General features: G+C 42.4%; 4 protein-coding genes across 4 annotated transcripts; 1 reads left to right on the top strand and 3 right to left on the bottom strand.

Moving 5' to 3' along the window:
- Positions 1 to 2,280: 2,280 nt before the first annotated feature.
- PADG_06917 (uncharacterized protein) lies at positions 2,281 to 4,357 on the bottom strand (the record flags this gene model as incomplete). The annotated part of the gene is made up of 2 exons (XM_010763837.1): positions 2,281 to 4,155; positions 4,268 to 4,357. The coding sequence occupies 2 exons, from the start codon at positions 4,355 to 4,357 to the stop codon at positions 2,281 to 2,283; spliced, it is 1,965 nt and encodes a 654-aa protein (XP_010762139.1).
- Positions 4,358 to 4,920: 563 nt separating this feature from the next.
- Positions 4,921 to 6,400, top strand: PADG_06916 (uncharacterized protein; the record flags this gene model as incomplete). The annotated part of the gene is made up of 2 exons (XM_010763983.1): positions 4,921 to 5,325; positions 5,396 to 6,400. The coding sequence occupies 2 exons, from the start codon at positions 4,921 to 4,923 to the stop codon at positions 6,398 to 6,400; spliced, it is 1,410 nt and encodes a 469-aa protein (XP_010762285.1).
- Positions 6,401 to 8,177: 1,777 nt separating this feature from the next.
- Positions 8,178 to 10,116, bottom strand: PADG_06915 (type 2C protein phosphatase PTC1; the record flags this gene model as incomplete). The annotated part of the gene is made up of 2 exons (XM_010763982.1): positions 8,178 to 8,723; positions 8,815 to 10,116. The coding sequence occupies 2 exons, from the start codon at positions 10,114 to 10,116 to the stop codon at positions 8,178 to 8,180; spliced, it is 1,848 nt and encodes a 615-aa protein (XP_010762284.1).
- Positions 10,117 to 12,276: 2,160 nt separating this feature from the next.
- PADG_06914 (ESCRT-III subunit protein DID4) lies at positions 12,277 to 13,322 on the bottom strand (the record flags this gene model as incomplete). Its single annotated transcript, XM_010763836.1, has 4 exons — positions 12,277 to 12,435; positions 12,505 to 12,762; positions 12,855 to 12,915; positions 13,045 to 13,322. The coding sequence occupies 4 exons, from the start codon at positions 13,320 to 13,322 to the stop codon at positions 12,277 to 12,279; spliced, it is 756 nt and encodes a 251-aa protein (XP_010762138.1).
- Positions 13,323 to 13,334: the final 12 nt, after the last annotated feature.

The raw sequence follows: 13,334 nt of genomic DNA, 5'->3' as shown, positions 1-13,334 counted from the left end.
TTCTACAAGCTTTTAAAACATCTTCAATTAAAGCTATAAAAATGAAGATATTAATTCTATCATTAGCTATTAGATTTGATAAATGCTGTATAAATTATACTTTAAGAATTATAAAAATAAATATAAATTATTTAATTTAAATAAGAGTATTTACTTTATATCTCTTAAATATATCTGAAAAAGACTTAAATAGAGAAAAATTTTTAGATTAAAATAAATACTCTAATAATTCAAAAAAAATATTATCTTCTTAGCTGTATAAAATATATACTATAATTAAAGATTAATTATCAAGCTTAAATGTGAAAAGTATAAATTATAATGAGCTCTATTCTTAAAAGAAAAATTTAAGATTATTAATAAATATTACTATTAATGAATCATTAAAAGAAAAGAAAAAAACTATATATATTTAAAAACTTATAGAGATAAATAAAAAGAACTCATTACTGATATATTTAGATGATTCAAAAAGTAAATAAAAATAGTTGAAAGCTAATATAATAATTAAATATTTTAAATCAAATTCAGAATATAAAATGTTTTTATAAAATTTAAAAAAAAAGTATAAAGTTTTTAATATTAAATTATTTATAATTTAAAAGATTTTTATAATAGCTTATAAAATAATCTCTTAAAAAGTAAATATTAATAATATTTAAATATTATTAAATAGTCAAATAGTATTAAAAAAACTTTAAAAATATAAATTTAAAATAATCAGATAAATTTTGAATTAATTTAAAAAATAATAAAAAAAATTAAAACTAAGAATAAAAATATTTAAATTTATTTATTTTGAGTATTTGCTTATATAAATATTTTAAAAAATAAAAAAGTAGATTTAATAGTAAAAATTAAAATTAAAAATTAAAAAATAATTTAAAGAATTATATTCTAATTATTTATTAAAAAAAGATTAAAAAATTATATCTTGATAAATAAATAAAGATTTGAAAAAAAAAATACTCAGTATACAAAATATAAAATAATATCAAAGTAAAAATCTATATTAATAAAATGTAAAAAGAAAACATTTCCTTTATAATATAATTAAAACTTGAATATGATTATTTTAAATTATATATAAAAAAATTTAAAGATTTTTTGAACTTTGATAGATATGATATCTATAATATAATTAAAAATTTAAATTATATACTAATGAATTATTTATTAAATAATAAGATAAAAAAGAAATTAAAAAATATTTAATTAATTAATTAAATATAATCTTTTCATTTAATACTGAATTGGAAAAAAAGTTTTTAATTAAATTTATAGAGAAAATAAATATTATCTTTAGAGAATAAAATTTAATATCAAATAAATTTGATATTTAATCTATAAAAAAATTTAAAATATTTTCAAAAATACTTTTATTAAAAATTTTTTGTATTAAGTTTGTTGCTTTATTTTATTTTATTTTATTTTGTTTTGTTTTGTTTTGTTATTTATTTATTTAAGTTGAAAAAGAGACTGGATTAAAATTGAAACTATAAATGTATTTTTTATTAAAAGATTATTTAATACTATATTATTTTGAAATGAAACTCTATATTATAGTTACTAACTGAATATATCTTAAATAAATGATAATAATAATAATAATAATAAGAAAATGATGTTGAATGAATCTAGATGTACAGTTGACTTCAAAAATGATAATAGAATCAAAAGTATATATTTCAAATAGAATCTATGTCATTTCATGTAGAAACTCTGATCAAGTTGAAAATCTTGCCTATCTGCATTCAGTAATTGCTTGAGAAGAATTTCATCTTCAATCTCTGTCATTTGTGATCACTTTTGTGTGTTTCTGAGTGTGATTTGATGCCAGTAAGTCATTTTACAGAATAGTTTTGAAAACCTCATATATCTTTAAAGCTTTCATCTTTGATATTTTATTTTATTTTATTTTGGATTTATATGAAGCAATGGCCAACTGTATGTGAGACATAAAGACATTTTACAGAAAAAGTGTGAAGAAATGATTGTTGAAGATATTTGGGTTGAGTATTTGATGATTTTCGGAGAGAATCCATCGCTCGGTGGTGTCCGCCGCTCAGTGGTGAAGCACGTTTACTTACAGACAAAAATCTTAATAATGATAGTCATACACGTCTCAGTCTTTTCCCAGAGCTAGATACCTAGGTAAATAGGCCCTCTTCATTGATTACATAGCGGCCAAAAACAAGTTGTCCATCACTTCTTCAAATGAATAAAATCAAAGCCATTCATTCTCCCCTATACTTTTCAGACGGGACTCGAGAATCCACCTTAGGACTTGGACGGTACCTGTTCTGCCCTTTCTATCCCCGCCACCCAACCCACCCCGGGAGCTGCCGATCCATCCCAACAACCCCCCCCATTCTCCTTCAGAATAACGTTTTCCTGCATCCTCCTCGCCCCAGCCCCAAGCCCAACTCCAGCCCCAGCCCCAGTCCCAGAAAACCCACTATCCTCACTCCCCGTCCTCGACAAATTAGGCGACGCAATCAAACTTCCACCCCTCCCGCCCAGCAAAAGCCCCCGCACCACGCCCCCCACCCGCCCTGCAATCACCTCACCCTTCCCGGCCGTTAACACATACAACAAATACTTCAAATTCGGCAACGTATGTCTAACATCAATAACCCTTAACCCCATCCTGTTCATCAAATACTCGATATTCTTGTTCAGCAGGAAGACACCGTACTCAAAGCGATAATGCGTGTTTACAGGGTAGAGTGGGAACGTGCGCTGTCGCTGTGCGAGGCCTGCGGAGATCGGGTCCTGGATGAACGATTGCGATAGGTAGGGTTTGACCGGGTATGGGAGGGGGACGGAGAGGTAGAAGGAGAGCAGGTAGATAAGGTGTGCTGTATACCCCAGCGCGGCCGCGACGGATTCCTTGTCCATGTCTTCGAAGGTGGAGTTGGGGAGTGGCCGGCCGCAGATAGTGAAGGAGAGTGCTTCCTCTGGCACTGGTTCGATGGGGTATATAGCCTGCAGGTCCTCGCAGATGCGCCGTATTTGGCCCATGGTCTCCTCTGTTGTGATCTTCAAAACATTTTCACTCGAGGACATTGCTAAGTGTGCTTCGGAGAGATAGGATTGTGTCTTTTCTTGTGATAGGCGGCTGTGGGCCATGGCATTTCTCCTCGCTAAGAGACTAGCTAGGATTTCTTCTTTGCGTTTCGCGCTCTGGCGTAGCTGTTTCTTTGTGGAGGCTGTTGCTTTTTTCACAGCTGAGAGCTTTTCTGCTGCTTGAGATTTGCGATTTAACGTGTTCAGATCCTTCAGCTTCTTCTCAAGTATACCGTTGATTTGGACTTCGAGTTTTTCCCGTGTCGCGAGCTCATCCTGTATGCAATCGTCAAGATTGGCAAGGCGCATCAGCGCATCAAAGGAGGATGTAAGTTGTCGGTTATCGTCATTGGACTTAGTAGTAGGAATATGAGGAAATGACGGCAACCGTTGTACGGGCGGTATATCCATCAAATTCGTATAAATCCCATCCGGAAAGTGAAACACAACACAATTCGCAGGCAGTGGATGATGGAAATTCTCCAACGAATTCCCAATATACTGCAGGGAGCGTAGATTAACCTCTAGCCTCAGCAGCAATATATACTCCACCATATTCCCCATCTTCACCCAAAACCTGCACGTCACCTGGTCCTGCCGTGACACCAGTGGTCCACAAGCGTTCAGATCAAAGTACTTGAAGCTCGGATTCACGGTCTTCTCCACAACCTCACTCACGTAGATGGGTTCGTCGATGCCGGCGCAGTGCAGTGAAAAGAAGGAATCCGCCATCCTATTACCCGCAATGGCCTCCAGCTTGTGCTGCCGAATGAACGGACTGGCACCGGCCCATGGCAATGTACTTCTCCTGCGGCTCATCGGAGGATCCGGTTTCCGTTCTTTTTCGATATTGGACGCATCGGGTGACTGATCCCCGCGCTTGAGGTCTGTGAACGAGCGCGACTGGTGGATGGAAGGTCTGGATTCAAGCTTCGAGAGAAGCTTTGCGGGTGTCTGAAGTGCGTTGGGGACATTGTCGTCATCTATGGTCTTGCCACGGGGCCGCGGATTGGTATGAGTACTGGACGGGAGGTTGACGATGAGGTTGCGCACGGAGATGCCCTGGAGATGGCGCAGTTTGCGATTCTATATAACCAATAAGCAGTTCGGTCAGCTATAGATAAGTTACAAAATTTGAATCGCAAGCAATAGAACGATTGCATAGATGTAGATGGAGGGAGTACTGGGCATAGCATACCAATAACCATGTCTTCCGACGCTGGATATCTGCAGTACTGAGCTGTTCAAGTCGCTGGACGAGGGCATCTGTAGATGCGGAATGAGACATTGCTAGGAAATTTGTAATGTGTGAGGCATAGTATGTAGTGTCAACGGAGCTCTCATCCTACAGAGCAGATTTCACAGAGTAACCTGGAGGGGAGGATTCGAGATGACAGAACAAGCGCAGCGAGGACTAGATCATGATATCTCGCCTGTACCAGATGCTAGAGATTCTATATAACAGTATATATCAGACAAAGGATGCTCTGTTCCTTTTGTTTCCTTTGTTGTTCTTCTTTTGTAAATATCTAATTGTCGTTGGTTGTTCATGTTCATCCATGCTGTTGTAAGTAAGCTAAGCTTTTGCACTATGGCTTTGTTCCTGATTGGGCAATCAACCAAGCCGAAATCCAACCCCCGCAAAAAACTTCATGCCAGTTGCAACAACCATTTACAACAGACAACGCAACAACCACAACCACTACCATAACGACGATCATTACACTCCTCAAGCGTAAGGAGTATTGACTTCATTCGTCTCCGGAAGGTGTCACAATGTCCTAGAGAATCACCAATTGGCTCTGTAGGAAGATCGACAAAACCCACGCACACTCACAGCCCCTGGCGGAAATGGTCGCCAAATCGGCCGTGACATCAGCTGCCCGAATAGCTGCTATAGCAACTAGGGGAGCGGAAGTGGGAGCGGGAGTGGGTGTCTGTTCGGAGAAGCGGCTTGTAAAGGTTTCCTCCAGCGACTCGTCGACTTCAGAGATACCTCCACCGCCTCCAAAAGAGACTGTCCATGTCAACCCTTCAATCGTAAGCACGTGGAACGTTGTCCGCTTCCCCAAATCAACAGAGCCCATTCAGGGTAGGGTCAGAGAGCCCACATCCCGTGCTGCTCTGCTATGGCGGGCACAGGAAGTGGCAAGGCTGCGCAAAGCCCTTAATCGCATGACACACGGGAAAAATATATTCGCGTACAATAACATCCGGACAAATCAGGTTATATATTCATTTACCAGAGCTCTTGAGGTGAGTTTAATTCCGTCGCTGAATATGAGAAGAAAGAAAGTGGAACCATATCTAACTATATACTATCCAGAAAAACAAGGTCCTCTCCCAACTCATCTACCACGGTAAAAAGACCGTCCCCGCAACCCTGCGCAAGGATATGTGGACCCCTTATTTCTCCGTGCACTTCCCCTCCGCCACTCTGGGCCTCGAAACCTATCGTCTCCTCCGCGAATTCTCTATACAGCGCCAGCTAGCACCACCCACAGACATAATCACCGCATCAAAAGATAACGAGGTGCTCACCCGCCAGCGCCCTCGAGACCCCAAGAAAGCAGAGGAATGGGATGAGCAGTGGAATCCTCGAATGGAACAACGCCAGATTCTTAACAAGAGGCTGCGCGCCCGGGTGCTGATGGACCAGAAGGCGACCAGCGTGGCGGATATTGCGGCTGTGTTGGAGTTGCAGGAGCAGAAATTGAAGGCCCAGGAAGAGCAGGAGGCCAGAGAGGCGGAGCAGGAAGATGGGAATGGGGCCGGAGAGAAGGAAGGAGAGAGAAAGGTGGTTAGTGGGACGAAAGGCGTTATCGAGAAGGATGGAGTTAAGAGGGATTCTAAGGGGAGGAAAGTCAGTCGCAAGAGGCTGGCGCGGATCCGGGCTGCGATCAGGAAGGAGCAGAGGCTCGAGAAGGAAACTATGGACAAAATCGCCAAGTTGGAAAGAAAGATTTGGTCGCCGACGGCGACATATAAGATTGACCCGGACGTGCCGCCGACGGAGCACCATATTGTCAATGACGGGGAGATCAAGATCTTTTGGATGGACGTGCATAATTTGCAATATGCGGAGTCGTGGCCCAAGAATGTCGTTCATGGCCAGTTGAAAATTACTGGGGATCATATTATGGGCGTTGATCTTGACCTTGAGGGTCCCGTGCTGGCGGAGTTTGAGACTGCTCCTGCTGCTAGAGTGGAGGGGGGTGCGGGAAAGGGAGAGGGAGAAGGAGAGGGACGGGCTGAAGCTGGGGGCGAGGAGGAGAACGGAGAGCCTCCAAAGGAAGAGAAGTCGGGCCTGAAGAAGTTGAAGTTCTGGTAGTTAGGACGCTGATAGAAAAGAAGGTTATGGCGTGCATTTTCACTTTTTGGGTACTTCACCGGTTTAGCGAGAAGAGTATGGGCTGTCTCCAAGGATATAGTTTCTTTCCCTCCCCTGTCGCCTCCTTTACTCATGTTCCTTCTTCACCATCTGTACAATCTTCAACTCTTTCCCCTGTCAAGGAATTTACATCTCCTTGCTCCTTTCCTCAAGGTCTTGTATAGTACCGATATATGTATCCTCTATGTTATTGAGACACCCGTTTATACACAAATCATTTTTATAGGAACCCAATTTTATGGGAGAACTGGTTTCAGGTTTCCAAAAATTTAGCAACTTGAGTAGGGAATTGATTTTACTGAGGTTACCATTTGTCCAGCTAGAGGTCGTTCTGGTGAAAAGGAGAACAAAGTCAACAATATTTAATGGAAAGTAATCGAGTTTGACATCCCTCACTTTATAGACAAATGTTTATACAACTGCTCAGTGTGAAATAATTAATTGCCTAAGAAGCTTCAAGAGTCTGAAGAAAATGTCGCTGATATACCCCAATTCTGTTTAGGAATAGGGCTCACTGGTTGGGGCATGAATGAAGAGCAGTTATCGAATAACCCGTACACGATGCTCTCTGATTAGAAAAATTAAGGGATAGCGCATGTCGTTCGTCTCACAATTAGACATCATCAAAAACTCTTCGATAAAATAAAAATTAAAAAAATAAAAAATAAAAATAAAAAACACCAAAAAATGCAAATATCGCCCTACCATGCGAAATTTGAAGTTAGCAGAAGGTAAATATCAAAGCAAACTCCCGAATTTCACCAAACAGAAATCCTGGCAGAACAGGGAGAATAAAACTCGAAACATAGCACTCAACCAGGAAACTCAAGCAGCGGGGGAAAAGGAAGGAAAAACCAAAAATAAGAAAAAAACAGAGACACAAACAGACACATAGGAACCATCCAATCCACATCCTCATCTCCTTTCTCACCCCGTTCCATACTAAACCGTTTCGCCCTTTGCATTTCTTCCTGGTTAGATTTACCTCCAGTAGTGGTTGGTATCCAGTACGGTAGGGTACATATTCACTCAATACCTCATATTGCACCTGTATTCCGTATATACATACATACAAAAATCATAATGTGCGTTGGGACGTCAAAACGTAACATAGCATGAGATAACGTTGCGTGGCATAAGATAGCATAGCATGAAAAGAAGAAAAAGAAAAAGCGGGATAGAGGCAGCAGCAGCGGGCCACTGGCAGAATAGAAAATAAAATAGAATATCAGCAAAATAAAATGGAGGATGGAATTGAGCGAGGGTGGGGAAGAAGAGGGGTTTGGGAAAGTTTACAAACGGCTCAAGCTCGAGAAAAACAAGACTGGAAAAATGACAAAAAAAAAGGAAGAACGAAATAGGTAAAGATGATACATTAATAGCCAATGAAAGCAAGTAAGCGTTACCCCATGTCTTCCTTGTGGCTTGTTTTGCAGAAAGGGGTAGGGAGACCTAAAATATCATAGAGGTTACAAAAAAAAGCAAAGGGGAACAGAACCTTGGAATGATCATTTCTTCCGTATCGTGCTTAAACCCCGTAAAAGGACATAAATGAACCGCATTCATCTGTCTTTTCCAGTCTTGGTTTTCAAGATGAGCGTCCGAAAAGGTGGCAAAACATGCCTGAGAAAGAAATCAGGGTAAAGAGGAATAAAGATAACAAAAAGAAGAAAAAGCCCTGAGCCATGGTCCACAAGTAAATCCATCTCACCCCTTTCTATCCCATATCACCCTGCTTATCTCTACTCACAACCCCATTCTTATCCTTATCGACCTTACTCCTCTTCACCCCCAAATCCAAATTGGCCCCCTCAATCACCCCCTTCAACTCAGCTGGCGAAACCTCAGGCCCCAAATCCTCATCCTCCACAGCTGAAAGATCCTCAATAGGCATAGCATTCTCGTCATCGTCGTCACCAGCAGTAACCTCACCCCCCAACTTCCCAGAACGAACTTTCCTCCTCGTCTCCTCAACAATCTTGTCCGCCTCGCTCATGCCGCCCAGAAATTTGACAGATAAGTCATTATTACTATTAGGGATACCAAAAGTGGTAAGATTGTTGTCTGCAGCGGACGGAGGTGGCGTGCGTTGATTTATGGCCAGCTGGATAGCCTTGGTGTCAAAGCGGACGATCATGCAGGAGAGGTTGTCCGTGCTGAAACGGGATAGGGCGTGGTCAACAAGGATTTTCGAGGCGACTTGTGGATCCTCTATGCCGCGGACGAGGTCGACAGCTTCTTGATCGGAACAGACGTCCCATAGCTAAAGGTTTTAGCCGGAAGAGGTTAGTTCAAGCGATTAAGTTATGATTAATAGGGTGCGATTGATATGGACGATAATAAAAAACACTTACACCATCGCAAGCTAGAATCATGAACTCATCAGTTTCAGGCTGGATGACTGTCTCCGTCGTGTACGGGTGGCCAGTGACGAGGTCTTTCATATACGAATCTCCCAACGCCCGAGTAACAGCAAGAACACCGTTTACGCGATTATTGAGAATGAGGCCTCCCGCGTTGGATATTCGTTTCCCCTCGTTCTCGTCACTGCCTTTGTGGTCATACGATAATCGCAGGGCTTTGCCGTTTCGACATAGGACCACTCGTGCATCACCCACATTGGCAGTGTATAGAACACGATGTCGAGAGGTGATTGATTCTTGGGGTTTTGGATTTGTAGATTCTGGGGCTGAGGTTGATAGGCTAGATGCATCTCTGGATGTTTGCACTGGTAGTACAGCGGTATTGCCTTTATCTGTTCCTGGCTTGGATTGCCCAGCTGAGGGTGTAGTTGGATTGTGAGTCGGCACAGTAGTTCGATCCTCCCATCGTAATATCGCAGTTACAGCGGTGCAGCCGCTATTTTTTAAAGGAAGTTTCTCCAGTTGTTGATCCACGTTTGTGAAAGTCTGGTCTAGGAGTTCCGGAACTGGAGAATTCGGGTGTTTTCTCATTATATCCTCCAGTATAAGATGGAGTTTTTTACCGCACCATTCCGCAGCGAAAGTGCCAGCATGCCCATCAAAAATGGCAAAGTATCCATTATCAGTTTCAATCATAGGCATAGAATCAGAAGAATCATTGGTTGTAGATATCGACTCTTCGGAAGCTTTGCTGTGTGCTGGCGATTCCGTTTTGGCCGGGATAGGAGCCGATGTTCCAAGAAAATTATACAGATACGCATGTGTATCTTCCATAGTCCTTCGACATTTTCTATTTTTATCTTCCGTAACGCCAACACGAAATGACGAGTGCGCAGTTGGCGCTGATTCACCCGCTGAGTTATTCAACGACCCTTGCGGAACAATTAATGCTGGATCCATCCTCCCCAACTTCTGCACGGGTGTCTGCGCCAGGTGCGGTTCCCTCTGAGACTCTCGCGAACTTGAAAGATGTAGAGAATTTTTAGCGTTGGTAAAGAATGCCGCAGCTTTTGTCATGGAACTACTTCGTCGCTTGTGGCGCTCCGGTGATGATGGGCTCCGGTCCTCGCTGCGGCTGCGGGATGTCAGCGAATTGCCGCTAGGTGAATTGGTGTTGTTTTCCAGCACAGGAACAGTATCCTCCGTATTAATGGATAGCACAGTCGGACCGGGACCGGAGGCAGGAGCGGTGTTGTCTTTTTCTTTGATCGGGCTCGTGGAGCCGCTGAACATTCTGTAGAACAACCCGCCCTGGCTGGAGAAGGTTCTCCGCTTACTTCCTGCCAGCTTGATAAACCAATTTAAAACACTGAGATGCGTTCTCGCTATATGAGAAAAAATAAGTGTTGGTTTTAAGGGGGTAGATTTCCAGCCTTTTTTTGTAAAAAAAAAAAATCCTTCTTGTTGAACTCACGAACAATGATATTATTCGGGGTGTACTTAGAAGGCAGCTGTGCTTGAAACTGGGATTAACAACGTCAGTCACCGTACATGAGCGCATAAATGTAGTTCACCACAAACAATGAAATTCCAAGTAAACAAGGCGGGTGGTACAGTCAAATTCCTCACCAGGGAACGATCAATCTGCTCGAGAACACCAGAAGATCCGACACTCAACGGCTTCATACAACACCCAGCACAGATACACTGGAAATCAGGATATAGAAACATACCTCCAAAGGGATGATCAACAAGCACCTGACGTCCAACGCAAGGTTCCAGGAATAATAGCCCGCCCGTAATCCCTTATCCAGCAACTCTAGAGCTGGGAATCGTCCGAGTCAACGGCAGAGGCAGATTTGCGTCGATAACGTGAAACAAGTACGGTTGTCCTGGTGGCGGGAAAGAAAGGCAGAATGAGCAGGGGTTACATATGTTTTGCAGCTGTGGATGAAGGTGAAGTCAGCATCTCTGTCTGTCAGCGCGAGCATTGAGGGCGATATTCCGGGGGTGTGCAGGTTCAAAAACAGGAAGTTGGATCGATTACTCCATGTATAACTAATTATCTGGTAACTAACTAGTTAGTTATGATGGGAGTGGCTTGGGCTAGATGATTGGGGAGCAAGATCTGACGAAGCAAGAACCGAACCCACTAGTTAGAGCACACCCCACCTCAAAACAAGCGGGGAGAGGGGAACTGCAAAGAACAGAGAGTAGAACCACAACTGGTGCGAGACGACTTACTTCTAGTGTCTAGGATGGTTAGGAACAAGCTGGATGAGAGGATAGACTAGCAGGATGAAGAGAAGTGAGAAGTGAGAGAGTTGGAAGAGGTTTAACTAACGGAAGGATGGGGTTGAGTGAAGGTCTCTCCCCAGTTCATTATTTAGTTTGTCATTTAAATAGGTGGTTTACCGAGTTGACACTTCTTAGGGGCAAAACTCTAGTGGGAGTCTTCGGCACTCAGCGGGGACAAAACATCAACTACGGGGCTACAGGCCTTAGGATACAGCAATTTAATGCTATAAAAGCTAACTAATCTACAGAGTCCATATGATATTTATTTATATCCCAGCCCTGCATCATTTTGCGTAGAGGCTCACTCCAGAGTATTGATTCCATAATATTTTCCCCGGAAATCACAGGGATCAACCGGTGTTATCACATCTAACAAGGAGGACTGATTTGTTTGTTCTAAAAACAGTTATTGCAAGATTGTGATATTCAAATACCCATAATACGCATATTGGCATTGTTGCTGTTATGAAACGGAAAGCAAATAAAGACAAAGTGGAAATTTGACACTGGAATAACAGCTGATTCTCGAAACAACATGTCTATTTCTATAGTATTCTTTTAGCGGCTGACTGTCAGGACGACTACAGCTGTTCAGATATACATCACAAATAACAAGACTTGTGTACTGCAATATTCCCTGGTATTTAAAAGATTCAAGCTGCTATACGTTGTTAATATCGCCGAGGATATGTTTTCGTGCTTTGTAACTATTTTCCATAGGGCAAGAAAGCGAACAGGGATGAGTTATATGTCAGTACGGGGAACCGGGCTCCTAAGCTTGCCATGCATGGAGGAAGACTGTATGAGTTGGCATAACCCCATCAGTATCTCCAATTTGGGAAGAAGAAGAAGCATGGCCATTGCAGACGTAGGTTGAGCCGCAGCTAAGTTTATAGGGACCCAGTATAACAGACGGCTTGTCCATATGGTTCTGAATTCAGGATCCTCTGGTAACGCGCGCTAAAACTGATGTATTCTAAGAGTACAGAGGATGTCCTCGTTGAAATGTGGGGAAAAGAGAATAGAAAGAAAGATATCAATATATTCAATCAATATAGCCTGAAACAGAACCCCAAACACCACTGCCGCAAGAAGCGGACATACATCAGCTGAGTAAAACACCGCCCCAAAGTCATTATAAGAGCAAGATCATCATCACCGTCGGAGACTGTCCAGTCTCGCCTGTAAATCATCGTCGTCCGTATTTGTGCCTCCGCCCGCACCACCTCCACCGCCTCCTCCGCCGCCAATTGCCTGGGCCACTCGGCCTTCAGGGACCGAAGCCTTTTGTAGTCCTGAAGGTGTCTCTCCCATCTGTAATTGCAAAATATTAGCAATCTTCAAGCAATATATATAACGCATAATCAAGATAGAGATACAAACCATCTGTCCCAGATCAACACCAATCTCATCCAGAACCTCCTTAACTATCTCCTCCCCTTCCTCCTCATCCTCGAGCCCCGTGGCTTCATCGATAGCGTCATCCATCAGCTCCTGCCGCTGGTCCATGATCTCATTCTCCCGCTCGAATTCCATGGCTATTCGTTGCAGGGCGGGCAGGTTCATTTGTCGGTTCATACTGCCTAGGAGCATCGTAGCGCCTTTCATTGATTGCATCATTTGCTCGTTACTCCGGACGGTCTATACATATGTGCGTGAATAAAGATAGTTAGTATATCATATATTTCCTCTTGCATGCCAGCGTCTGTCTGTTTAAGGTAGCGCAATCATACCTGGATCCGTAGAGAGATGGCCTGTAGCTGCGTTCGCATCGAGTAGAACTTTTGTATGTACCTATGATGACCAAGACAAGACAAGATGGATCAGCAACTCTACCTCGATAAAAACAAACAACCGGCGACATCTCCACGCCCGCTAACTTAGCAAAAATGGGGAGTCATCTTTGTCAGAAACAAAACATACCGTCTCGTCCTCACCAAATCCTTCGCTTGAATCTTGCAGGCGCCTATCTGCCCAGCCTTTGCGCTCTTCTTGATATCCTGCACCAGCTTCCTCTCCTGGTTTTCCAGCTTCACACGTTCTCTATCCAGTTCCCGCTGTGTTTTCTCCAGTGCCCGTTGATGTTTTCGCAGACGCTCTGCAGGCGTCATGCGCTTTCCAAAGGCCCATTCCACGATCTGGTAGGTTGTCTGGTGAGTACGCGGCAGGGCGGGAAGAGGAGAGGGACCACTTACATTCATTGCAGGGGTGAA

Source organism: Paracoccidioides brasiliensis (assembly GCF_000150735.1).
Source record: "Paracoccidioides brasiliensis Pb18 unplaced genomic scaffold supercont2.9, whole genome shotgun sequence".
Lineage (NCBI taxonomy): Eukaryota > Fungi > Ascomycota > Eurotiomycetes > Onygenales > Ajellomycetaceae > Paracoccidioides > Paracoccidioides brasiliensis.
This window is presented reverse-complemented; position numbering and strand designations above follow the sequence as displayed.